The sequence below is a fragment of the Centroberyx gerrardi genome, chromosome 22, assembly GCF_048128805.1.
Source record: "Centroberyx gerrardi isolate f3 chromosome 22, fCenGer3.hap1.cur.20231027, whole genome shotgun sequence".
NCBI lineage: Eukaryota > Metazoa > Chordata > Actinopteri > Beryciformes > Berycidae > Centroberyx > Centroberyx gerrardi.
The window spans coordinates 16,748,009-16,775,982 of NC_136018.1; the positions used below are offsets into that span (position 1 = coordinate 16,748,009).

Here is a 27,974-nt window from a genome sequence, read left to right on the forward strand (position 1 = left end):
AATACAGCATTGTAGTACTGTACTGTAAGTGAGACCACTACCATGGTACTGGTTGTGTGTGCATCTTATTGACTAAGGAGACAGTTATTGAACACGTATTGATGAAAATATCATCTGATAGATTGTCTTCATGTCAACCACTTATCCTGGGAGATATGTAGCACTTATTCTGATAGATACATAAGGAGAGGCAGGGCTTTGGCAGTATTAATACGACCAAGCCTCCACAAACAGTAGAGTCTTACCCCACTAGAGACTCTCAACAATTTATGTTTAGACACTGTTGCACTGTTTTTGCTAGCCTGTTGTGATGCTTGCTTTTGTCTAGTTCAAGGTGCTACGTGTAGCCTTTTGTAAGTCTCAAAATTAAGACCACATTTCCCATAAACCCTGTTGCAAAGAGGGTGTTGCTGCTTGTCTAATGTGAAGTTGAACTAATACAATACAATAGTTGAGTATTACTTGCAAAGTAAAAATGGTTTCCGTTTTGTGCGGTAAAGCAATCCAGCAGATTTCCCGCCAAATGCAACCCAGTGGCACACAATATAAAATGCCGTGTAGAGGCTGCTGATGTTCTCTGTGTCTTGTTTGTTTATGGTAATTATGCTACTGTAATGAATTATTGATGTGAAATTGCTACTCATAGCACCTTTAAAAGTCCTGTCCTGTTAAGATTTGACAACTTTTTTATCCTAAAAGGCATTGCAGACTGGCAGAAACGCTCCATAGTAGTAGTGGCTACCTGTAGATGACTTGCCATCATCGTCTTAGAAAAAACCCCAACAACACACAGTCAGGAACAAAGCCCACACACTGCAGTCCACAGGGCAGCGGACTCAAAGCCCGAGCCCGGATCCCCTCCTTCCACGCAGCTTGGGATTCAATCATCGGCTCTGGCACTTTTCAGAGTGTACACACTGGTGCAGTCCCCCAACAGTCGTTAAGAGTGATAATCCCATAATCACCGCAATCCTTAATGGGCTGTTTCGCTCTGAAGTGTCTCGGGCTACAGTGTGTACAGCGTCTCCCTCTGCCTTAACGAGGTTATGCAGATTTATGCAAATGAGGTCTAATCCCCGGGACGCGGGGGACTCCGGGGTCTTTAAGTCGGTTAGCTGGCCTTTTCTACGCCAGCGCTCTTCAGGGTGGCAGAGGAGTCACAATGAATGAGAGAGAGAGAGAGAGAGAGAGAGAGAGAGAGAGAGAGAGAGAGAGAGAGCGGAAGAGGTTTGATGAAGTTTTAGAAGTGCCGAGAGGAGGTAGAATTGATGAATGGGAGGACGAGAGTGGAAGGGCAGCTGCCAGGAGATAAAACAGTGACAAATAGAGGACCAGGCAGAGGGCTGAGAGGAGAAGGACGGGGAAATGCGGTGAGCTACCAAAGTGCTTGGGCGGTCCCAGTTGGCGATGCTTTGCCTTTATAGTCCGACACCTTTGGATTCCAAGGGATACGGTGGCTGTGAGGTGAAACAGCAGACACTCCCCTACAATTTAAGGGTCTGCTCAGCCGCATCGGCAGAGTAGCTCAAAATCTACAGCACTTGTTGGACACAGTGTCCATATTTCAAGGTGCCAAGTGAGTTTTGACAGATTAGGATTATATACAGGGAAGCCCTCCTCAATAATATTCCAATTGAACTCTATGGGGAAGTTATCTTAAAGGTTGAAGACTACCTAAGACATTTATCCATCCATACTACAACAGAGGGATTTAGAGCATGCTCAGGCTTTTTTGTATGCTCTACATCATAGCTAACAGGCTTATGACATACATAGACATGTGACTGAAATATCACAGGTTTGGATCCATGGATTGGCTGGGAGGATCTTTCCACAGAAAGTGAGCATAAATACATTTTCAGTATTTTAAGAAGCACAAGGAGAACTTGATTTACGTTTTTTTGCAAATGGTGTGCCCACTTTTAAGGCCTTTTATGTCTCTGGAAAACTATCATCGCATCATGTGTGTTTACTTTGCAGGCTAACTGCCAGTAGACACAACACAGCTAGAGACAAATTACCCACAAAGTTGTGCATAAATTATAGTTTCTGTTATTTAAAATCTTCTTTCTGTATCATGTTCATCGTCCCGATCGCGCATCAAGCTAAGGAATAAACAGCTTGATTGCCTTTGAGTCCCTGAACTTCACCTGACAAGGCGCTGTTGATCCATACAAGCTTGTCTCATCTTTTCATCATGCCAGGGAAAAAAAAAAACGGCAGAGATGTGTTTGATGCTTAAGTCTTTGGGGCACGCGTTTTCAAGGCAGCCCCAATTAAAAGCAGAGACGCGGAGGGAGATAGCTCTGCCTGAGATGCTTCTTCAGAGTGTGTGTCATGATCTGAGGAAACATCTTTGCAGCTCATCTTTCCCTCAATCACTGTGTAGCCTCAAACACTCAGCTCTGACTTTAAATACACAGTTTTTCAAAAGCCTTTTGTATCACGTTTATAAAAGGGTCTTGGTGTTTTCTTGGCGTCTTCGGTTTTAGCTTTCCTGATGTGGGGCCAGCGCAATAAATATGATCTGATCTGGTCTGATCTGATGAACTAGGCATGGAGTTGTGTGTTGCACCCTCAATTCAGACTCATCAATGAACCACTAACTTTTAGTTTAATCATGCCTAGTGATTTGAAAAAATATGCAAATAGCCAAACCACATGTTGTCTGTGTGCTATTATTTTCATAGCTATTTAAACTGTGAAGTGGGATCTGACCATCTAGATTTACCAGTAGCAGGTTGAGTATTTTAGAGCTGGAATGAATTCCTCCCACAAAGAAATCTTGACTCCAGACATGGACAATATAAACCCTAGGAGGAAATCTTGACCACCTCTGCCTCTAGCACCAAATTTCAATGTACACTCAAGAACATTCATTACTGCCAAATTGTTAGTACAGTGGAAATCGGAATAATTTGCTTCACTGAATGTATAACACGTTTCTAAAAGCTAGTTTACATATAAATGAAATGTTACTTGATTAGAATAATAGTTTTTCCACATTGTTGATTTGGATTTTCTTGCATTAAAGCTGATGAAATGTAGGTCACTGAGTTCATATCACACTCATGTGATAGAGGATCATTCAGCTGTTGTCCAAACCTGCAAATCCAAATACATGGCCTTATATGTACATGATTCCTAATGTGCACTAACCCTTCAAAAGGAAAGTGCTGTGCTCTACTGGACACCTGGGTGGCCTGGTGGTTACAGACATCGTCCTGCAACCACAAGGTTACAAGTGTCCTTACAAATTGTATTCCTCACAATAAAGTGCTCATCCCTGCCAAAGTGTCCTTGAGTGAGAAACTGAACCTGCTGGCTGCCTCTGCGCTCTGACTGTGTCGTATTCATTGCTGGAATAATCAGCAATTCTCAGGCTCCTACAGAATAACGCACCGTAGGTCACGGACTGGATGTTCTCTCTCTTTATTCGTGATGGCCAAATAAAGCGGTCAACAGTACATCGCTGCCAGAGTTTACGTGCGGATCCCTGCACCGGCTGGGAAAATGTAGGTGGGCAAAGTGAATGAGACACACTCTCCCCTCCCTCAACAACTACTGTCAAGGTGTATTTGAGCAAGGCAGTTAACACCCAGCTGCTCAAGTGAAGCTGGTCAGTGGCCACCAGTAGAAGACTGTGGTTGTACTGGGAAGCTCCCAGTTATGAATGTGAGTTGCTGTATGAATGTAAAGCAGACTGTTGCGTGCCCAGTCGACTTTCTGTGACAATACAGTAAACTCTGGTGAAATGTGTACATGTATATGTCTCAGAGGAACACACAAAGATTGCACTGTTCACTGTGCAAATTGCACTGTTCACAAAACAAAAATCCTATCGAGGCTCAGCTCAGTAATATGGTAGGTTGAGCAGCACTGTGTCCCTTAGCGATGAGACAGACAGGTTTCTGAAAACAGTAGGCAAGATAAGCATAGGCAGTGTGTTTGGCTTGGAAGTGGAAAGCCTGAACTAACACACCAAACGCACACACACACACACACATACACACACACACATACAACCTCTTCCCTCTCTCCACCCCCCAGCAGGTGCCATGTTGCCCAGCTGGATGCATGCCCATCTGAGATGAGAAGGCAGTTAGGCATGGCAGCACAGCGGGCATCTGCTGGGCACCAGATAGAGAGAGAGAGAGAGAAAGAGAAAGGGAGAGAGAGAGCGAGAACAGGTTGTCAAATCAGACAAAGAGCAGAGAGAGCGAAGGAGCGAGGAGGGGAGGGCGGCGAGAGAGAAGTGTGTTTACAAGCTCCAAGTGTTTACAAGTGTGTGTGTGTGTGCGCGCTCACGCCCGTGCACGCGTTCTTACGCGCACGCTCGTGTACATGTGTGGGAGTATGTGTATGCGAGAGAGAGAGAAAAGGAGGAAAACAGGATAAGAGACACACATAAAGAGAGAGAGAGAGAGAGAGAGAGCATGTGAGCGAGAGACGAGCGATTTCACACCAATAAAGTGCAATCTCGAGGCACTGACTCACTCCTGACTCCAGCGCCAGTGTAGCAGTGTTGCTGTGTTTACACCCGCTGAGTGAAACAGATGGAGCAGAGGAACGATGCGAACTGCTGTAGAAGACCCTCCATCCTGCATACATTCTGTATTAGTGCTGTATAGACACTGCGGAAACCCCCTCATCCTACATTACCCTGCATTACATCCCTGTTCCTTTCTATTTTTTTGACTACAATCGACGTATCTCCTATACGCAGAAAACATTTGATGGCTAGTTTTGAGGTTTTTGAGAATCCTGCATGACACTAGTCGATACTGCAGGATTTTCTAAATAGTTCCTCTTTGGGGTGGAGCAACCATGCAGCAAGCATGTAAGAAAACTGGGACTCCGACGATGGCTGTACTGTATTTTGGCGAGATGCGTGAAAACAATACCACTGGCACAGCATGAGTAAAATCAGACAAATCCAACCTGCACGACTAAGCAGTTACATATCGCTCAAGTGTCTTGTGGGATACACCTACCAGCCTAATCCATGCATGCCTGTCGTGTGTGTGTGCGTGTGTGTGTGTGCACGAGTCACATTTGCATCCACACTGCAGCAGTTCCATGCCTTTTTTTTTTCCAGAGAAGGCATCTCTTCTTCCCTGCGCCCGGGAACATCAAGGCTCTCGCTGCCTTACGCAACTCTGAGCCATGGCACATCAAAGTGCGAGTAAAGCACAGAAGCGTCGAGCTCTTAAACGCTCAGGTGGAGGACCTGCTGTTGGCAAGCAAGCGACTAGAGAGACCTGTTTCACTGACATGAGCTGGGGAGCAAAACCGCTGAATTTCACATGTTTTTTGTTATTTAATGTTCATCAATGTTAGTCCCGTGACTCCCATTGATTGCGAGGATCTCTTTTACGAGGAAGACTTATTCAACGCAGTAAGAAATGTGTTCCCCTCATATCCAAGCCAGGCTTCTACACAGGCACCTAACCTAGTTTATAGTACAAAAGCATAGTGACATCAGATTGTGTGTGTTGGTAAAGGCGATTCCTATGCTGTGTGACACTTCAGTCTATGTATTGACCATTAAATGGAAAAGACGGAAAATGTGACAGCATTTTGATAGCGATACTATAAGATGTAGCTCATTTAAATCTAAAAAAATTACATTGAGTTCCCAAATTCAGTGTCCCATTTACTGTCAATGGAGCAGCTCCAGGCTGTGCAAGTGTCACATCAGCTAGATAAGTGTCTTGGTTTTGACACAGAGTTACTCATGTTCACAAATGGTGACTAGGCTGTCCAAACAAAATGTGAATTCTTAATATGATTAATGCTCGCCTTTAAGCTCATCTCAGATTAAAACAGGTTTTTTGTTGGAGGTCTGCAGTTGCTGTTAATTAAAATGCACAGCATGCTGATTCTGAAGTGGGTTGTACTGTGGCACAGATCAGCGTGATGCAAAAGTTAGCCAAATTCCTAAGCTCTGTCTTAGAGAAAGCTCTGGTCATGATAGAGTAAAATGTGTAATACCCAGAGCGATTTAAGCACCCGCATCCATACTCTGACCTGAACTCTTTTGGTTTAGGGCGAAGGTTAATCCTTATCTATGAAGCAGGCCGCCATTATCTCCCCATTCAGCACAGTAGAGAGGAGCAGCGACTCACTGACTCATGAATTTACTATTTTCTCTTTACTCTCCTGTGGAAGCATAGTGTACTTGATCCTGCTGCCTGTGTGCATGTGTGTGTGCATGTGTGTGTGTGTGTGTGTGTGTGTGTGTTTGTGTGTGTGTTTGTGTACGTGAGGGAGGTTGAGGTGGGGGCAGTTGCCGCGGTGATGAAGTGTTTGTACTTTGGCTGTAGAATGGTAACGTCCTCCCCAGAGGACAGCGGCTCAGAGGCTTGTAATTGGACCAAGTCTTCTCTAAGGAGCTCCAAACAGGCAACAACACCAACCCCAAAAGGTAGCTGGTAAACAGAGAAGCAGGTTGCAGTGGCCTTACATTTGGGGTCAAATGGCTGGTTGTTGTTGTTGTTGTTGTTGTTGTTGGAGAACAACTTCTCTGTCTGTATTCTAATCTATGTTTTTTTAGAGGGAAGAAGAATGAGTATCAGATAGTACAGAGCGAGAGAAGGTTACAGACATAGAGGATCATAGTACAGTAAGCAGAGAGGGTTACAGACATGGAGGATCACAGTACAGTAAACAGAGAGGGGGTTACAGACATGGAGGATCACAGTGCAGTAAACAGAGATGGTTACAGACATAGAGGATCACAGTACAGTAAGCAGAGAGGGCTTAAAGCCAGAGGATCACAGTGCAGAAAATGCCATTGCTGGAAACCGGACAGCAACCCACATGGGGGGGAATTTCCACATGTGTTTGACAACTGGCTGCTGTGCAGACTGCATCCACTGGTCTCATCTTTTAAAGGACAAAATCCACTGCACTTCAGTTGTATTTTTTTCCACATAGCAGTACTCAGAACAAATAGGAAAGGAACAGAAGAGAGAAATGACAAAGATGAGAGCATAGCATATGTGGGATTCAAGTAGATGTTTGAGATGAATTCCCCACACAGGCAATGTTGGCTCTGAATCTGTAATGAATGAATGAATGAATGCATAAACAAATGATGGATCCGCATGGATGGTCTTTGCTAAATAATCACTAGCAATCACGATGATGTTGTTTACATAAGTCGGTATCTGTACTGGATCTTATAAGGTCTTCCCATTGAATTATCATCTTCTCAGGTAAGCAAGGACCACGCTCCCAATTGATTCTTCCCCCTGCAGACATATCAAAAGTCAATCAACAGCTGCGCTGTTTAGCATGGAAGGACTTTAAAAAGAGGGACTTTTAATATATTGTATATTATGCAAGTTTCTCCAATCTACAAAGAAATATTAACTGGGCCTCATTTGCTGTGTTCGTATTAGAAAAAATGTTTTTTTTTTCAAAATGACACCAAGGCCTACTTTATATCTGGCATTAACATACATCTTGTTGGACCGTTTGTAGAAATGATTTAGCTGGATTACTTTTACACCTGACATTAAAATGTGTTTCTGGTCTACACAGTGAAATCGTATTTCTCGATTGTCACTTTCTCTCGTAAATCTTCAGGTCCCAAGATTTGACAGTTAACCCCTTGTCTCCCCTTGTTCCCCTTCTACAAGTATCCTGACAATTCATTTCTGACAATTACATTACTGTCCCAGCTGCCTGTCACCCATTTGATTTGGAAGTACTTCCTGGTTGGATCCATGCAATTTATACTTTCTTTTTTAATGTTGCCAAATGGACCTCTGACCACCTCCAGAGCTGGGTCAGGTGATATTATTATCAATGTGTCTCAAGTTTTACACCAGGAGTCATTCCACATGAAATGGCTTCCATCACATTCAGTCCATTACAGAACGAACAGCGCAGGCCCCGCTCTTGATTGATGTTCTGATTAAAGTTCAATCATCATTCAGCCAGTCCCCATCGCACATAATCTAATATCAAAGGAGCAGAAGAATAGATTTGCCTCGTACTGCGGACATTGTAGGCCTAATTTACTCTATGGATAACATGAGAGGTGTGTGGGGTCAAGTTTCAGTGATCTGAAGCAGCCTCACGGGAAGATTGAGATGGTTCCTCAAATTATCGAATTAGGTCCTCAAGTTATTCTGAAGAAATAATTACTTGGTAATTACATGGCTGAATCCCTCCATCTCGCTACAATTTAACATAGGATCAAGAGAATACTGGGGGCTTATAGGTTAGAAGCATAAAAACATCGGTCTTTTCCGTCTTTTCCCTGTTTAAATTTCCAGCGTCCTTCACATCCACATCCTTGGGATTAGTAAGGATGTCCAAGACAGCTGCTTAGCTTCGGCTCCTGTCCACTGAGGCCTTGTATAACTCATTACAGGCCTCCTCTTCCATGTCCACCAGTCCATTACCCAGAACCTCCTCTGGTACATTTGACACTACATCTCATCAGCACCCTCGGCTTGCTTGATTAGCCTGACCAAAAGCCCGCAACAATCGGTTTCGGGTCACAGGGAGAATTCTTTTGAAAATGCGGGTCACTGAAACTTTGTAAGCCACTGATGCGAGGAGTTATCCGTGCCTCGGTTGTACTTCAGCCTGTGCAACAGCAGCGCTCCTCTCAGGAATAATTATCCACACAGAGAAGTTTTGAAAGAATGCAAATCCTTGTAGTTGCTCTAAAGAGACATGTAAGATATGAAGGCAACAGAACGAGTCCGAAGCGTTTCAGTGAGCAGCAGAATACGTTCACCTTTGCAGAGTTATCCACGCTTGTCAGGACGGAAAAATATGTACTGAGGGATTAATGTCAATTACCCAACTCCAATGTCAATTATTCAACTCGGCTGCATTCCCGCGGAGCCGCTTTTCAGCACCTTCGCGTGTTAGTTAATGTCAGGAAACGGGTTGTCTTTGCACCAAACCCACCCACATAACACCTTGTTTGAAGCTCTGAACCCATGCTGCCACCCTGACTCTTGGTGTTACGAACACAGCAAGATGCCACTTGCTGCTCCGAGGCAATCTTGTGAACCGCTCAACCCGGGAGCATATGGCAAATTGTGGGAGGCGAGCAGCATGTTTGTCACGAGAGACCAGCATCACATAGGCAGTTGGAGAGGACGAGTTTTAAGTCTTTTTTCCGTTGAGGGTGACTCCGACATGAATCGAACCCATTACTGTGGTGTTGTTGGTGCCACTTTGCATGGGGCCATCAGCAGGCCTGGGTTAGATAAGACTATGCATATTTCACTCCAGCTCACATCTACATCTTTATCTTATCAGGCCCTGAGGGGAATAACTGACATCAAGGTTCACTAAAAACTGTAATTAAGCCTATAACTTAAAATATCTGATGTATCGGCATGACTTTCAAAAGCTGAACTGATGAAATGTAAAGCATTTGCATCCTCCATTTTTTTTCCCACCAGCGTCATCACCACCATCATCATCATCTTCATCAGCCCTGAGGTGAATTTCCGTATGGACTGTGCAGTTGCGGCCACTGCGCCGCTTTTAAAGTCTAGTCACACATTGAGGAATGGAAAAAAAACACGAGTGATTTGCATCAAAGATAGCATCGCTGCAGGGAAGTGAGGATAAATGAAGCCTATGTATTTTGAAATATTGAAAGCCGCGTACTTCTCGCTCTTGGGCTTTATGAAAAATTTAGTAGCTGAGATGTATTATTTGTTTTTGTCGGTTATAACTTATTCAAGCCTAATTGGTGAGATATCGATTTTTTCGAGGCAAATAGTCAAAACAAATTAGATACTTGTGTTATGTTTGAAAGGCACATATATTGGTAAAGGTTTATTTTGGTGTCCAATAGTTTCAGAATAAAACTAGATAATAGACTACATTCCTCAAAAGCATCAAACTGTATCATATTTTGTAGCAGATTGCTGTTTCTGTCAACATCATTCAGGGCAGGAGCGGCCTGGGAAGACACTTCATCAGGGTGAGATTGAAGCTTTACAGGATATGGAGAAAAAAAAACAACGGATTTATCTATTGTCATAAACCGACAATTTGATGCTTTTTTACACTTGAAATATGACACACGTATCCAGGCTTCTTCAATGATTGATGTATTATTCCTGGAGTGGTATATCAAGTTGCTATAACTTTGTATTGTTTTAGTAAGCGTTCTCTTCAGCATTACAAATCGTCAAACCCCCAGCATGCCATGGTGAACAGGCTGCTCATGTTGCTATAATCAGGGCTATAGTGGAGGGAAAATGCACCTGAAGTCAGTTTACTCACCTCTTTAGGCTGAAAAATCTTTACAAAGGTGTGATCATAGTATAGTACAGTAAGTAATATCAAACTGGTGTAAGTCATGAGGATTGAGTCTTTTATGGGGAAAAACATAAATGAATGTTTTCCTGAAAGTATAATTTATTTCTGTTTATATTCCTTTTTCCCTATTATCACCACCTGGAGGTCATAGTTCACCCACCTTCTTATTCACCACTACATCACCTTACTGCATATAATGTTATTGCACTACTTTGTGACTCAAAGCTATTAACCACGCATCAGCAAACATTATTAGTGAGGCTAATTATGGAAACAAAATGTGAATTAAAAGCCTACATTAGGATGCCATTTTCAAACTGAGTCAACGAATCAAGTATTAACGGCGGGTCCTGGTGAAAGGAAAATAGGCTATTTGGACACATAAATTATCATGCAGAAGAGAAAGGAGAAACAAAATCAATGATCTTACTTTGACTGTCAAATTTCCTGATGATGGTGTCCAGGAAGGTGTTCTGCGGAGCCACGTGGCCCCTCCGGACCGGCATCTTTGCTGTGGCGGCCCCTTGACTTTTAAAGACTTCTTTGGGACTTCTTTATGTCGCACCAACGCTGCGTTTCCAGTCCAGTCCGCCCGGCCGAGCGCACAACGCTCACTGCGCTCTCTTCATGGACACTAAACACTAGGAGGTCGGTACGGTAAGTGGCAGTAATCCCGGGGCCAAAGTTTGTCCAAGTTGCTCGGACAGAGGGAGGATTTACCGGTGGATCTCCGCGAGAAAGAGAGGAGAGGAGTGTTCTGGAAAGGAGGCGCACTGTACGCACAGCAGACACGAGCCGTTTCCAGTCTCCGGTCTCCAGTTTCCAGGCTGGGGGGAGCGAGGGTGTCTGTTTCTGTCCCCCGTGTGAGGGGAGGGGGGGGAGGGGGCTGTCAGGTGGGATTTCCTCCTGGTCTCAGGCTCGGAGGACCACGGCAGACCTCTCATCCTGCGCTACAGCCCGCTCCGGTGAAGCGGACTGGGCGAGCTTGCCGACGAGCCTCGTTGGAGCCATAGTTGGGGCGCTGAGCTGCGCGTTTTTATCCGTCTCTCATTCCTCCTTCTCCTCCTCCCCGTGCAGGTCCGTGTGTTTGTCTGGAGAGAAAAGGACAGAAGAACGATTTAAAGAAAACAGGAGAGCGCAGATGTGCAGCCGGAGCCGTCCTAGGTCGGTGTTTTTGGAGGTGTTGTCGGTGTCTCTCCTCCTCCTCCTCTCTGTGCGCTCTGCCGGATGACTTCAGCTCCACCGGCGTCTGGCTGCGCCTCTTTTAACCCTTTGCTCAACGGCAGCGGAACTGCTCCGACTTTTGGTGAGGTGATGGAAAAAGTGGACGAGACATCACGACCCGTTCAACATAACCCCCCCCCCCCCCCCCTCCGGCAAAAAAAAAAAAACGTTTAAATTACACCAGCGGTTCCCAAAGTGGGGCCCGGGGACTCGCAGGGGTCCTTGGTTCCAGCAGTGGGTCCCTCAGCACAATGAGGAATATAGTACAGTTTCACTATTAATCAACTCACTAGAAATTATCCCAATGAGAGGGTGTATAAAAATGACAAGTCTGAGCAGAGGTTTCAGTTTCACCTCCTACATAAAAACAGGCAAAAGGAGGGATGTATGACTTAAACCTGTGGGTCTTTAACGTGAGAAAAAAAAAGTTTGGGAACCACTGACTAGAAGGTGCAAATTGCTGTCTAAAGGCGGACTATTCCAGGTGAAGCACTTATCGTGCAGTTGGTAACAGACAAAAGAGGAACACGCGGTGTAAACCGCAGGTTTATCAGACACCTGCGCTAAACAGGATGACTGCGGCCAAACGGTTTGGTGTTACGCTACAGGTGTGCAGCTTTATGTTACCTGTCTTCCTGTATGGGAGGGATTCATCTGAACCGACACACACACACACACACACACACACACACACACACACTGTTGTCTGCTCGCTTTGTGCTGCTCTGCTCTGTTAATAAATAAATAAATTTCATACCCCATAAAGGAACTTTTAGCTGCTCTGAGATGCAGCCTCCTTTATTCCCTGGTGGAGAAGTCAGTTTCGAGTCAGACTGCGCCTGACTGAGTGGATATGACCTTAATGTGGAGAGGAACTGTGTGTGCTGCTTTGTTGTGTTTCAGGGCTGGATGGGGATTCACCACACATACTGCTCAGCTACGTCACACCGGCGGGGTTCCCCCCCTTCCGTCACGGCCAGGGACGCTGCCTTCAAATGCTGTCGGAAATACTGCAGTTCAGAGTCGTGCGCAAGTGAACGACTAGGAAAGTGTTATTTAGGTCTACTTTTATTTGTGGTAGAGAATATGGGTTTCAAGGCATTTAATGGACCGTGTTAGGTATTCTTCGTGCAACAGTGAGGTTGTAGGAATAATACAATGGCAAGTGTCCAATGTTGCAAATAATTTATTGTAGTAGGTAGGAATACAAATGTGTGAGCATGTAGTTTCTAGGAATTAAAACCAAAATAAATACCAAAGTAGGCTACAAATTACCAAATAAACTAGCCTACATGAATTAACCAATGGCCATTCAATTTGGCCTAGTTCAAGCTAATTATCATCAGCAAATATGACATCATGAGCATTAGTCTAAATTCAACAAATTTACACAGTGAGAAGCAGAGTCCCTTACAATCTTTGTTGCTTTCAAAAATGAGATCACAGTGTTTTTTAAATCTTAAAAAAAAAAGAGGTAAAGGTGTCCTTATAAGTACATATGGCCTACTTAGTATATAGGCTATATTGTGTATCATAATGAATGTAGGCTAGCTATATAAAGAGATCTAGCATTCTACTTAAAAAAAAGTTTTATTTATTTTTAATTAGTAGGCAACAATACTAAGATGTATTCTTTGTACAATGGCTGCGTTTTGTGATGCCTTTTAGATAGTGCTTCATTAAAATACAATTGGGATGGGGAAAAGTACTTACTATAGCCCTAACGGAGTTACTGAGATGTTTAAGGAGCACAGACTTCTAAGTTCGGAAGCAGTAAATACGACTTGTTGTGCCCCTTCAATAATAACAAAACGGACCCTGTAACAAAAGTAGCTTACATGCCTGATCTCAGCAACTCGTGTATCATAGAAAATCTCCACTCTTCCAGTCATATTAACCACTTTATTAGCTCGTTCATGTACACTGAAGACGGAATTCTGAAATTTCCGACAGCATGAAGGCAGCTTGAAGGCAGCAGTAGACAAAGAGCGCTCCCTGCGTGTCCAACATCATCACTGCCAACACTCCGCTGTTTCCAGGCAGTCTTGTATTTTTAATTCAGTTATAACAAAATTTCCAAACGTCTCAAGGTTGTAATCGGCCCAGGGCCAGTAGAAACCCGTCATGTTTTCACGGATTTGTCAGATAAAACATATAGGCTACAACATGCGCTTTTAATCCAAATGCGCCTCACAGCACCATGACTGCATTTCAATTTTAGTATCGGCGATCAATGTTTAATGATTGGTTTAATGTGCTGTGAATCGCAGCCTTGCGCTTGGACGAGGCCTAACGAGCTATCGATCAAAATCTGACGTTTCGCAGCGAATTAAAAATGCATCAGCTCCTACTATTACTACATTCAGCAGTATTTACTACAGCGGTGAGAGTCAAAGGAGGCGTGCCGGGCAGCCTTCCCTCTCAACTCCCTTATTTAGTCAGGAAAAGAGAGAGAGAGGACAGGAGGAAAAGAGAGTGAGGAGGGGAGGAGAGGAAAGGAGAGAGGGAGACGAGAGGAAGGTGCAAAAGCGAGGAGAGGAGGAAAGGAGATGGAAAGAAAGAGAGAGGAGGCAGACACTACCCTGTCATGGGAGTGCTCCTCCTTTGACAGATCCCAGCCTGACACATTCTGCCTTGCGTACACACACACACACACACACACACACAGACAGAAGAGAGAGAGAACTGGTTATATTTAGATTAAGAGGGAATTCTTAATGCATTGTAGAATAGATGAATAAATGACTGAATAAAATAATGATGTTAAAAGGCTTTAGGCTTCACTTTGACACATCCATTAAATGTTACAGCTGTTTGTAATGAACATTTCAAAATGTATTTGCAACTATTACAAATCTGTCATCAGAGAAATTACTTTCCTGCAGAAACACTGTGTTTTCAATTTGGCCAATTTTTCCCGAGCAGGGTACTTAACCACCTGCTGCTGCAGTGGAGCTGCTCGCTGACCACCAGTAGAAGACTGTGGCTGTACTGGGCAGCTCCCAGGTTTGATGTGTGTCACCTGAAATGAGAATCAGGGCAGTGCTGAAAAAAGAGGATCCATGCTCAAAATAAAGGTGAAAAAACCAGACAGACGGCTGACAATGTCCTCTATGGGTACAACGTGTTTATTGACCAACCCATTAGAACTGCATTGAAAATTGTGAAATGTAACAGAAAAATCTAACCAGTTAACCTGAATTCTTGAAAAGTTGATTTTTGGGACATATAATGTTTCTTTAAAACACAGATACAATGTCAATGTAATAAGTCTTATTTAGATTGTATAGGTCCTATTTTTTTTATAAACATACAATAGAAAAAAGCTGTACAGGGTGAAGAACAGGAGAGTTTCAGAACAGCAACTCTATAATAAACAGCAGCATCCAGTCATATGATGACTAAGGACTACAGAACAATGTGTACATCAACAGGGTCTCAGGACTCCTTGTTCATTTCTCCACTCGTCCGTCCATCCATCCATCCATCCCGCCTCTCCATCTGTCCATCCCAATATCCTCCGTCCAGCCGGCTTTCAGCGTGGTGCTCTCGCTCGGTTTGGCTTTCTCACTTGTATCCTGCTCTCTCTCTCTCTCTCTAGCGCATACACACACTGACTCTTACACACACAAGCACACACAACACACACACTCAGCGTCTGGACAGGTCGCCTCCTGTGAACGGACAGAATCCAAAACAAACGGCAGAGAAACAGAGTGAGACTGAGCCAGCTATAACTTCACTGTCATGTTCTACAATAACAAAACACTAGTACCTAATGCATCAAAATACGAACAGTGTTTCCTCTGCAAGATACTCAAGATAGAGGAAGAGAGCGTCACTAGAGAAATGTCTGTGATGTGTGTGCAAGTAAAGAAGAGCGAGCATCAGTTGAGAACGAGAACATTTCTAATCGCAGTTAATGTATGTGAGTGTGTGTGTGTGTGTGTGTGTGTGTGTAGTGAGTAAGCGTGGCCGCATGCTATCGAAGATTGATCGCCGTAACAACCCTATCTGTCAGACATGATGTCCGCTGGAGTGTGGGACTGGGAGGGGAATACGAGCTGCGAGTTGTTCTGTGTCGTATGTGGCTACATCCAATTAACTAACGCAATCAGCCATGTTGATGAATGGATTAGCACATAATTGCCTCAGAGGTGGGATCCCTGATTGAATTATTCATGGCGGGCAAAGGCAAACGTACGTTTCGCAAAGATTGGAGTGTACGCATGTGTGAATTTGTGTAAATGTATGTACATGTCTGAGAGCATGAGGGTGAGTGTGTGTGTGTGTGTGTGTGTGTGTGTGTGTGTGTGTGTGTGTGTGTGTGTGTGTGTGTGTGAGTGTGTGTGAGTGTGTGCATTCTTGTATGTCAGCCTCGCATTAATGGAAAGTGACAAAGACTGAGAATTTTTTTTTTTATTGGGAGGGGAACAGACAGACATGATGGCTGGGTGTTATAGCCACTTGGACAGAATGATAAACAGCATGACAGACAGCATGAGTGCTAGCACAGTGTGTGTGTGTGTGTGTGTGTGTGTGTGTGCACAAGAGAGAGAGAGAGAGAGAGAGAGAGAGAGAGAGAGACAGTCTGCGTCCCGCTCTGTCATGGCTCAAGTGTTTTGTGTGTGAGACGTGTTTTTCGATGGATTGCAACTGTAGCCAGACCAGGTTGTGTGTGTGGGTGCATGTGTATGTGTGTGTGTGTGTGTGTGCGTGTGTGTCAAGATGAATAAGAGAGCAAACGTAGCCTGCTGATCCTGTGAGTACATGTGTGCAGAGGCATGAATTTGTTTAACTGAATGAATATCATCTCTGTGTGTGCACATACTGATAATGTATACAATATGGATGTAAAAAAAAAATGAATGTGGTCCATTTGTGACTGTGAGAGTAAAAAGGTCAAAAATCCAGCAACACTTGTAGTATATAGAACAACTTTAAACTTTAAACTTTAAAGTTGTTCTATATACTACAAGTGTTGCTGGAGTTTTGACCTTTTGAGATGTTTTTCCCTTCTCCATGCACCTTGGAAGTAGGTGAAGTTGTGCCAGAAACCCCTACTCTGACTGTGAGAGTAAGAAAGAGATGGCATCAGTCTCCTGGTGTAAAATTACATGACTTTTCTGTGACCTTCCATGGCCTAAAATGATCTTCCTTCCTACTTTCTTAATGTTTTTCAGCTCACAAATGTTGTAAAGGGGTCAACAGTCTGGTTTCCCCTACAGTTGGACTGAAAACAACCATCTGATGCAATCAATGTGTGAAACAAGTTGTAAAATACATTGTGGTATATTCATTTAAGTGACCCATGTGTAAAATTCCCTGATATTCACTGACTACCCCAGAGTATTTATCAAATTCCCTGACATTCCCTAACTGGAATACACCTCTCACAATCCCATGATATTCCAGAAATTCCATGTCCAGTGGGAAGCCTAGAGTGTGTAGACTGTACATATGCATTGTGTAAGCAATTAGACAAATAAACATTATTCTATGTGTGTTTGTGTGCTTGGTTTGCATGTGAATATGTGACATGGATGTATGAGTGATGCACAGCCCTGCGAGATATGCATGATGTGAACACCCACACGCACACACACACACACACACACACACACACCTCACCCACCTTGGCAGCTGGTGCACTCGCAGCTATGTATGACAGGCAGGACGACGGGCTCGCTCTCTCCACTCTCACACTGCAGGCTGAGGAAGCGAACCGGGTTGTCAGGGTCCAGACGGTAACTACAACACTCACAAACTGACTGGAGGTAGGGCTCCTGATGGAGGGAGGAGGAGGAGGAGGAGGAGGAGGAGGAGAGGGGATGAGAAGAAGCAAGGAAGGAGTAGAGGAGGCAGGTGAGGAGGTGAAGGGAGAGGGGAGGGATGACAGGAGAGAATAGAAGAGGAGAGGGGAAGTGAGAGGAGGCAATTAGGAGAGGGGGATAGGATGTTGGGTGAGGAGAGGGTGAGATCAGAGAAGAAGAAGGAGGTCATGAGAGGAGAGCATATCAGAAGAAGAAGAAGGGAGAGAGGAGGAAAGGGAGGAAGGGAGGATAGGAGAGGCGAGGGGGAGAGACGAGAGCAGAGAAGTTGAGAGAGAGGATGGGAAAGTCAGCAGAGAGGAAGGAGAAAAGAAAGGGAGACAAGAAAGAGAGGAGGAGGAGTAGTGGAGAAATCAGAATCAGAATATTTTAACATTATATATACAAGAAGTGACAAGGTGACACAGTATCAGCTGCTGACCCACATGTATCAAGGACATAAAGGAGCTCACATGCAGTGCAAAAATATAAAATAACATCAATATACATTAGACAAAAATACAATTTCCACTTGTGCATCCAAAATATAAAATATAGCATTACGTTTTATTCCAAAATTAGATGGCACCAAAAAGTGCCACCTACTCTGATAGTATGAATAGTAGTTAATTTAAGTCCTAAATGATAACACTTCTACAGACTGGACCCTGTATAATTTCAAGAGATATTAAATTATGAACTTCGGGTAATGATTTAGCATTTTGGAATAGAACTCTTGAAATATAAAAATACTCAGTAGCAGCCTTGGCGGTCTGCATGATAGCAGAAAACTTCATGGAAGTCGTGTTCGTGTGTGTCCAATTAGTGCACAAAGGAAGAGAGAGAGAGAGAGAGAGAGAGAGAATATGAGGAAAAGTAGAGTGGATGATAGGAGAAAATGGTAAAGAGATGATAAGAGGAGAAGGAGGTGAGGAAGGGAGGAAGAGAGGAAGGTAGGTATTAGTCCGGGATCAAAAACTGACAGCTCATTCCTCCACTAAAAATGCCCACTCATTAGTGCAGTGCACACTTTGAAAAGTCAGCATTGTGTGTGTGTGTGTGTGTGCATACACTGAATACTGTTAGAGAGAAAAGAGAGAGAGAGAGAGAGCAAGAGAGAGAGCGAGAGTGAGGTCGAGAGAGAGAGAGAGAGAGAGCGAGAGGCATTCAATTCCTGTGAATGCGCTCACTCCTGATGATCAATGAAAAAGGAACTTCTCGGTGCCGCCGAGTCACCGGTTACCGTCCCCTGTTGCCACGGTAACGGGAGGTAACGACACATTTGGCTGAGCTAATGTTTATTTTTACTAATCTCCCAGCATGGCTGCCTCTATTTTTACAGTGGAGATAAATGCATGCCAACGAAGAACAAAGTCACCATGGTGATAAGGTGATGAGCTTGCTGTCCTACGGGGATGAACAGACACACGTGAAGGCAGGAAAAAAAAAAAAAGGTTAAAACGTCTCACATATAGATTCCTATCCAAACCATTATTTAGTTCACCAGTGACCCAAATTAAATTTCTGTGTTTGTCCTGGCCTGCCATGATGGTAGCTATGTGAACTTCTGCATATTTGACTGTAACCACTGTTGACAGAAGGTAAAATGGTAAAATGAATGACTTTGTAATGCTAATAGACATTAGAGAGACTGGGAGCATCATTAGCAAGTCAGCTGTACCCTGCAAGTGTCTGGAATGCCTGTGTTTATAAAGAAGAAGAGAGATTACAACAGGTACACATATACACTTAACACCTTGATACCAGGGCAGGTCTGAGGGGATCACAATTATTAACCATGAGTAGTGGCTTTGATGGTTGGAGGAACACAATTGTTTTACTGCATTTTTGGCAGCTTATATCAACATTTTGACTATTTAAGTCCAGCAGACATTCTAAATTAAATGAAACCTATGAATATTGCTGAAATGCTTAATTGCAGATGCTGAAGTTGCAATATATGATTATACACAATGAATTGTACAGTCCTGATGAGCAATTCGCAAACTTGAAAAATTACACAACAGTACTTTCCTGTTTTTTTGTTTTTTTCTTTTAGCCTACTATGTAGTCAATATTGATGTTTTCCCTGTTGCCAATTGCCATTCATGTTGAAAACAATACCCATCTGTGTTGCTTCAAAATGTTGAACATGTATCATGACCTTCAGAAAATAATGTCTATTCAGCTCAGGAGACAGTCGAGCACATCTACTGTAAAAAGCCAATACTAATGAAATTCCTTGCAGGAGGTGGGTCAACATGCCTCCTCAGTGCTACAAGGACACTGGCAAGCATGCATGTGTGTGTGCGTGTGTGTGTGTGTGTGTGTGTGTGTGTGTGTGTGCGCGCATCTGTCTGTCCATACCTCCAGGATGACATCGGTCCTGGACAGACAGCGTCCCCTGCAGAAGCTGACCTCCACGTTGTCAAGCCGACAATCTCCCTTGGTGATGTTCCTGACCTGCATGTAGCGACGGCACTCTGGCACCGGCTCACCTGACAGGACCACAGGGAGGAGGAGGAGGAGGAGGAGGAGGAGGAGGAGGAGGAGGAGGAGGGAGAAAATGGGCCAGAGACAGAGAGAGAGAGAGAGAGAGAGAGAGAGCAGTGGGTGATGAGGAGGAGAATGAGGGACCAGAAGCAGGAAAACAGAGAGGAAAGTAAGGTTTTGTGCATTTGCATTAACAAGACAAAGAGACAAAAACGAGACAGGAAGAGAGAGACAGAGAGTTCGTTCCAGAAAGCACAGTGACATTGCCATGCCCCCTCGCCGCATGTGACATTTTCTCCACCGGGAGAGAGATTAAAGCCCCAATGTAGGCTAAGTAATGTAATCTCTCACTAATTGGGTACTGCGGCAATTGGCTTTTACCCTGCTATAAAATGAAGTATAGAACATACAAATTGAAGAAAGTGGTTTTAGAGTCACTACATAGCATGAAGGTTAAATTAAATATACAGTACAGCACCATATAAAGTATTTTTGACCTTTTCAACATACAATATTTCCATTTGAAATATGTTTTGCATTACAATCTATTGTTAAGGATTAGTTTAAGGCATTTATGCTTTATCCACACATTGAGTAGCTCATGTTTTTCTCAAGTACATCACTATGGCCTTGGTAGTTTTTGACACTAGGGCTGTACTCTCATGTCATGGGGGCATTATATAGAATACAGAGTCATCTATTTTACCTTTTCTGATAAAAAATGGTTTACGTTTGTACATGTTAATGCTTTCAGGAAAATGTATGTACTCTAGATGGAACATTTATGTCATTTGCATTTTTCAGACCCCGAATATAGCCTTCCTATAATATACATTTTGATTTCTGAAAATGTTCTTGAAGTTGATTTATGTGGGCTATGTTAAAAAGGATGAGTGAACTTGTAATTTGTCATACTTACCGGGAAACTCCTTCCTGCAGACTGGACAGCAGCTGCCTGGCTCCTCCACCTTGACCTCCCCCTGAGAGAGGAGAGGGGATAATTTGCCTTTTACAGTCATTTAATCAGGCAGGTCACTAGTGGTTTTTAATCCTGGTCCTCAGGAATGGAGCCCTGCTGATTTTCATTCTAGCCATCTAATCAGGGACTGGTTCACACCTGGGATGGCAGTTAAATGCAGTGAACTAGCTGACAGGATAGAAAACCAGCAGCACTTGGGGTCCCGAGGATCAGGATTCAGAGCCACTTACTTACAGTAGTAATCTGTGACGTTTTCATATAAATAAATGTCTATTTTGCTATTCTCTATCACTGCTTGATATAACACAATACTGATTCAACCTGTATGGTAAATATTGGACTTTTGGACCCACGGTACAATCTTTTGGCTTTAGAACACTTGGATTATGCTGTTTGGGGTCATTTTATAGTCATTCTTTGCCCTTTTTGGAACTCTTTAGAAACAGTCTCCATTCACTCCAGTTGTTTTGGAGAAGGCTGCTACAGAGCAGCACTAGCTAACTAGCTGTATGTTATATTGACATACAAACTTCACCAGACAGACAAAAACATTTAACAATGAATGAGATGGGCGAAGAGTGGAGGGCGAGGTAAGGAGAGGAGATGAGGAGAGACGTGAATAAGATAAACGACGGAGAGGAGAGGAGACGTGAGGAGACGTGAGGAGACGAGAGCAGGCAATGGGTTGGAATGAAGCATAGGTACAGACTATATATATATCCAGGTACAGTATTTTAAACGAAAGGAGGGACGATGTGAACAGATGATGAAAGGAGAAGGGAAGAGGAAGAGAGAGAAAGAAGACAGGCAGTCAGAGAGCGAGACAGAGAGAGAGCAGCAAAATAGCAGCAGGAGGAGGAGCAGTGAGAAAAAAAAGAGGCCAAGAGTAAGACATAAAGACCAAAAATAGAGAGAAAAACAGAAAGAGGGACAGAGAGACAGTGAGGTAAGGACACAGAGGGACATAGAGAGAGAGAGAGAGAGAGAGAGAGAGAGAGAGAGAGAGGGAGAGATCCAGAGCAGTCCAGTGAGTGGCAGGGTGTCCCGCCGTGTGCCTCTCTGAGAATAGCTGCTGTTAGCACACTGAGTCACACTGTCCCAGCAAAGACACACACACACATATACAGGCTGACAGCAGGCATCAGCACCCCTTCCAACACCAGCACCACCTCCCCCCTAGGACTCCACCCAACTACACCATCTGTCTGAGACACACACACACTCATAAACACACTGTTAACTGCTCACCCCGAGGACTTATCCTCCCACTCTGCACTGCCCCCGGCGTTCCCTCAAGGATGGAGGGAGCCCACTCACTTAAAGGGGGGGGGTGTATGTGTGTGTGTGTTTTGATAGAAGGGGTGTGAAAAGGGAATGCTTGGTTATTTAAAAGGAGACTTGACATTTAAAGGGTAATGACATTTGTGTCATTTACAGACTCCGCGAGAAGGGAATCACAGCTCGATAATGCGTCTCTGGTAAAAACGAAATATGAGTGTGATTTAGCTGCTGTTTGTGAGGAATACAGCTCGATACCTTTTATCACCACATTAGATTAGATTTCATTAACAGAACTTGTGGCAGCAGCTCTCGCTTGCTAAGAGATTTCAATACAAAAATGCAAGTCATAAATAACAAGATTACACTGACAGTAACCAATTCTCAGCCTGTCAGGAGAGGGAACTCTGCGTTAAATGACCTTTTTATATTGGCGAGGATAAAGCGGGGGGAGCACTCTCACCAAGGCATAAGTTAGTGCAGCTACGGGAGGTGAGGGATTTGGAAATGCATTTAGACGAAACTGCACAAGTTACAACCCCTCCAGAAACTGTGTGCACCAGCATAAGGCCTGATCTACTGCGGCCTAACGCCCAGCGGACTGTCTACTTTGTAGAGCGAACTGTGCAATGAACCTCACCTTCACCCCACCAAGTTCTGTATGTCGGCAGAATTTATTTTTACCTCTCCATTATTGTTTCAGCGCTGTGGTGCTTAAGACATAATTCAGCTTAGTGAGTCAGGGGCGAGACACACCTCTATACTTGTGCGCCATCACACTTCATCATGGTGTACAGAAAATTGCTTTCTACAAATTATGTCTGTTCTTTTTAGGGCAGTATCCGATTAATAAAAGGAAGTAAAAGTTGGACTGTGAACATTTTACTTTAAATCCAAATCTTCAGACCTTAGCTGCCCATTTTCACCACCCACAATCCTCTTGGCATATTCGGAAAGAACTATATGTCATCACCAGATTCACCGCACAGAAACAGAGTGGAGTTCCAGCCCGGAAACAAGGAGAAGAGAGGGAGCATCACAGCTGTTTGAGACAAGTAAGCACTTCTTTTTCAAAACCAGCAACAAAATAAGACAAAGATGTCATATTTCTTGTCAAAAAACAGGATAAGTTATGACAGTTTCATCAGGAAGAGACAGAGAATGTAAATTTGTAACTTCTTCCCATCTTCCCCGCCTTCCAGTGTTTCAGGTCACATCCTTCCCCTCTGTTTCTATCTATGGACTGCAGACCTGGACAAAATATGTACTTGTTTGGTACCAAGAGTTCCACCTGGCTCAAGGACTAGAAAAATCAATTCATATTTTATGTGCAGTTTTTCCTTTCTACATCTGCCTCTAGTTGTACAGAGCGCATGCATAATTGACCGATCGGCTTGGCGTCTTCTGCTAGATGACGGTCTGGTAACCACTCATGTGTGTATGCTGTCTGCGCGCTGTCTGCGAGACAGAGGCAGAGTTCTTTTTTCCGGGAAATGAATGTCACCCACGATGACAATACCATTACACAAACCATATGTATACTTTCGCTACCCGAAATTTCACTGGTCAATATTTCAAAACTGCACTATTATATTAAAAACAAAGTTCTTAAGATGACTCGCAATTTCAATTTTAAGAGATATTGTGCTTTATATACATGCAAGGAAGGATTTTGTAAGAGCAAGTGTCAGCTTTTTCAAGTGGTGGATATCTTGTATTGGAATGAAACTCTTCAATTATACTTAACAAGGAATCCAGGAAGCAGCAGTGTTTCAGACGGGGCTAGGAGGGCAGGGGAAAGGAAAAAGTGCAGACCTGTGGGCGGATTGGACAGTCAGGTATTGATTTACCTTGGGCAGCGACTCACAGAGAACATCCCACATATTCTTGAGGGAGCCAAGCACTTTCTCCTTTGGTCACAGTAATTGAGATGTTTGTGACCGCTGGAGACACTGTGTGAACTGCACCACCTGGGGGGGGGGGGGCAACAGTGGTGGAATGGACTGATGTGTTTGTCTGGGAAACTGAACAGACTGAGGCATGTGGCATCATGTAGACATTCAGCCTCAGTTTCCTAGGATGCCTAGTAATTGCATTTTTATAAACCTCAAGAACATGCATTCTACAACTTGAAATTGTAAAACTCCCACTTGTTACTTGCTTGGACAGCATGCATCTACATGCTGTTGCTCTTCCCATCAAAGAGAATACATTTGGAAATTGTTTTATTTTGTTCTCGTCAGCCAGCAGAAGGTTCAAGAAATTATTTGACAACCAGCTGATTAACATATGAGTGTTGTGTTATCAAACTACATAGGTTTGATTTCTCATAACTACATGGGGTTAATTTCTCAGAAGGGACTTGATGTGTAAATACCTTTGTGATTTCACCCACCTTTTTTTATCTGTCAGCATTTAACCTACTGTGGTATGATTTTGCTATGATACACTCACTTCTTAACCTAATGTGCATGAGTTGACTGTTAATATTGTTCGACAGTCACTCTTCCTATTGAGTGAATTGAAACCCAACTGTTCCACTGTCAAAATCAAATTACCTATCAAACATTTCTACCACTCAAACTGTCAACACGATTGCTACGGGAAGATGATTGGTGCAAGGACAGATCAAAACCTCCTTGGAGCTTGGCTGTAAGACGAGCCGGACAGAACAGTCATCATAGGTAATGTGCTCCTCCAATAGTAAAGGACTGCGTGTGCCTCACAGAGGATGCACAGACAACACACAAGCATCAGCAGTTACTGGACAGTTGTCAAAAGAAGTAAAACAAGGCGTACTGATTGGACAATGATGCATCTGCTCTATATAACTATAGGCCAATGGAACAAAAGCTGCACATTACACATCACTTGTGTTGGTACATAAGTACTTCAGACATCAGAAATAGGTTTTAGTGACAGAGTGGACTATTAGTGGACTCCCTTTGGACAGCCTTATTATTAGATATGGAGAACACTTACTGTGGAAAAAATAGAAATACACAAGGAGATGGATGGAAAAAAAGGTAGAGTGTTAGTGCGTGTCTCACCTCATCACAGTAGAGTGGAGGACACCTCGACTGGCACAGTTTCCTCCCGTTCACACAGCGACATGACAGGCAGCCCTCCTCCCACTCCGAGCCTGCCTGCCTCACACACACACACACACACACATTTTATTCACTCACCACTGGTGTCTCCACACTTTTGAAATGTAGGTGCTGTAGGTGCTATGATGGTGCCTCATTACCCTTTACTTCATGCGCACTGGCATTATTGTCTCACTGACATTGTAAAAATGTCAAGTGTTTTTATTTTTTTACCTTTATTTATCCAGGGAAAGTTGACAATGCAATACATGCTCTTTTTTTTGTCTTATAGGTCAGGATCCATTGATTTAGTGTATCCACTAAATCTCTGGCGGCACAGCTGTTCATAATTTATAAACAGGCACGTGAACATCCCTCAGTCGGGCTGTAACATAATATATATAACATGTTATAATAGAGACAGCCATGAATTTTTTGTGTGTCTGCTACTGGAATCCTTGGCAGTGATCAGTTCTTGCCCGTACAAAAGCACCCACTGGGGACGGCCTTCGTAGCTCACACTGAGCCATTTGGCATAATGGTTATGAGGTGGTTGATTAGGAAACCATAGAGGGTCTTTATATGGACATTAGTCATCACAACCTGACAGAGAGTGAGAGGGAGAGAGAGAGAGAGAGAGAGAGGGGCAGAAAGACAGATATGAGAGAAGGATGGGGATACAGGGAGAGAGAGAAAGAGAGACAGACAGAGAGAGAGAGAAAGAGAGAGGGGGGAGAGAAACAGAGAGAGGAAGACAGAGGGAGAGGGTGAGAGAGCGAAGAACAAGAGAAAAGGGAGACAGAGAGAGGGAGTAACCAGTGAGAAAAAGGAGAACAAGAGTGCTGAAAAGAAAGCAAGACAGACCTGACAAGGGAGAAAGGAGAGAGGCATGAGTGGGAAAAGGGATGGAGAGAGAGAGAAAGAAAGAAAAAAGAAAGATAGGAAAAAGAAAGACAGGCAGGCTGAAAGAAAGGCAGGCAGAGGAAAGAACAAGAGAAGGGGACCCGACCTCTTGTCACTGTATGATTAATTCTCATAATCCTATAATATCCCCTCCCTCATAAATAATTCCTGGCAGGCTTGCCGAGTTGCGGTCCGAGCGCCGGCTTTCTACGGGGTTTCCTGCATTATTAATGAGGCTGAAGGCTGCAGAGGCATTGTGGTGTAATGTGGCCCACGGGGCATGTCACTCATCTTCTAATAGGCCCTTCTTTATGAGTAAATAACACAATGGAAGTGAATGGGAGGGCACGTAAACACCGTGCTAATGGTCAGGGTCAGACACACACCACAATGAGGCAGGCAGCTGTCTTATTTACTTTGGGCGTAAGCCAGTGCGTGCATGTGTGTGTGGATGTGTGTGTGCTTGTGTATGTGTGTGTGTGTGCACATGTTTGTGTATACCAGCGCAGATCTGCCTGTATGTTAAGTGTATGTCCCCAAACAGGTGGGTGGAGAGAGTCAGTGGATGTGCTTATGTGTGTGTGCATCTGTACACGTCTGTATGCGTGTGTGTGTGTGTGTGTGTGTGTGTGTGTGTGTGTTACGTACCTCCCGCAGCATGCCCTGGTCATGGCAGGGGCAGAGGGCGGGGATGACACACACGGCTTCTGTGTTTCGGTAAAGCCCCTCCTGACACACGCAGCCCTCCGTGGAGCGGCTGCAGTTGACAGGAGAGGAGGCGTAGATCTCCTCGCAGCTCCTCTCGCACACCGGGACCTCCTCCGACACGCTCCTCCTCCACCGCTCCCCGTCAGGACACGCTGCAGAGGAGGAGAGGGGAGGACATGAGGCAAGCGCGGGGAAGGTGTCAAGGAGCAGAAGGGGAAATAGAGAGGGTGGGATGGGTGGGAGGAGGGGGCATAAATGGGAGTAGGAGGTGGAAGGAGGAAGAAGAGATGGGGGAAAAAAGGTGGGATGGGGAAAGTGAGTTGGAAAAATGGAGAGAATATAATGACAAAATGGTGGGGGAAAGGGAGACGGGGGAATTAAAGGGGAACGAGGAGGGAGGCGTGGTCGGAAAATGAGAGAATTAGAAGGTATTTATCACTGTGACACCTTAACTCTCTCTCTCTTTCTCGCTCTCACAAGTTAAATTAAACACTTAAGACTTTTGTAATGCCAGAGGAAATAAAATTGAACACCGATTTCATCCTGAAAATTAGCCTGAGGAGTACAAAAAAAACCACTTAAGTATGCATCAGCACAACCAGGGAAATTTCACACTAGAAAAGCAGTGCACTGAGAAAATGTTTTAAGACCTCTGGAACCGCATTTCAAATAAAAAATGTGACTGTATTCAAAACCTTTCAAGGCTTCAAATTCTGTTTAAAACATTTTTAGACTTCTTAAGGACCTGCACACACCCTGAACAAATTGCTTGCTTTTATCTAGGGGCTAGTCGCTCCACATTCCCACAGATATTATATTGCACAGTGTTTACAGCTGTGAGCAATAAAACATCACTTATCCCTCCTCCTCTCACTCACCACAATCAGGGGCCGTGCAGGTAGCGGTGCGGTGGTCGGGGCCTTCACACGGGGCCCCTCCATATCGGCCGGGCTGGAGGACGGTTCTGGTGGAGCTGCGTCGCCCCGTACCACAGCTGGCTGAGCAGGAGCTCCACTGGGACCAGCTGGACCACTCACAGTCAACTGGAGGAGAGGAGAGCAGTGGATGGGGGAAGCGTGTAAAGCAACATTTTCAGTTCAGTGTTTCCTTTATGTTCATTTATCTGCAGCAGTAAGGCAACTGGATGAATTTTCATTGTGTAAATATAATGAAAGTTCATCA

General features: G+C 44.1%; 2 protein-coding genes across 2 annotated transcripts in view; both read right to left on the reverse strand.

Annotated features, from left to right (window-relative positions):
* kcnh2b (potassium voltage-gated channel, subfamily H (eag-related), member 2b) overlaps nucleotides 1–10,814 on the reverse strand; it is a 234,958-nt gene extending 224,144 nt beyond the window's left edge. The window contains exon 1 of the mRNA XM_078291397.1: nucleotides 10,739–10,814. Within this exon, the coding sequence (XP_078147523.1) occupies nucleotides 10,739–10,814 (76 nt within the window). The remainder of the gene's footprint in view (nucleotides 1–10,738) is intronic.
* Nucleotides 10,815–15,183: 4,369 nt separating this feature from the next.
* Nucleotides 15,184–27,974, reverse strand: part of sspo (SCO-spondin) — a 93,593-nt gene continuing 80,802 nt past the window's right edge. Inside the window, exons 111-117 of the mRNA XM_078291505.1 lie at nucleotides 27,671–27,835; nucleotides 26,733–26,944; nucleotides 25,143–25,238; nucleotides 20,755–20,815; nucleotides 19,710–19,840; nucleotides 17,168–17,318; nucleotides 15,184–15,206 (exon numbers count right to left, since the gene is read on the reverse strand). Coding sequence (XP_078147631.1) covers nucleotides 15,184–15,206; nucleotides 17,168–17,318; nucleotides 19,710–19,840; nucleotides 20,755–20,815; nucleotides 25,143–25,238; nucleotides 26,733–26,944; nucleotides 27,671–27,835 — 839 coding nt within the window. The remainder of the gene's footprint in view (nucleotides 15,207–17,167; nucleotides 17,319–19,709; nucleotides 19,841–20,754; nucleotides 20,816–25,142; nucleotides 25,239–26,732; nucleotides 26,945–27,670; nucleotides 27,836–27,974) is intronic.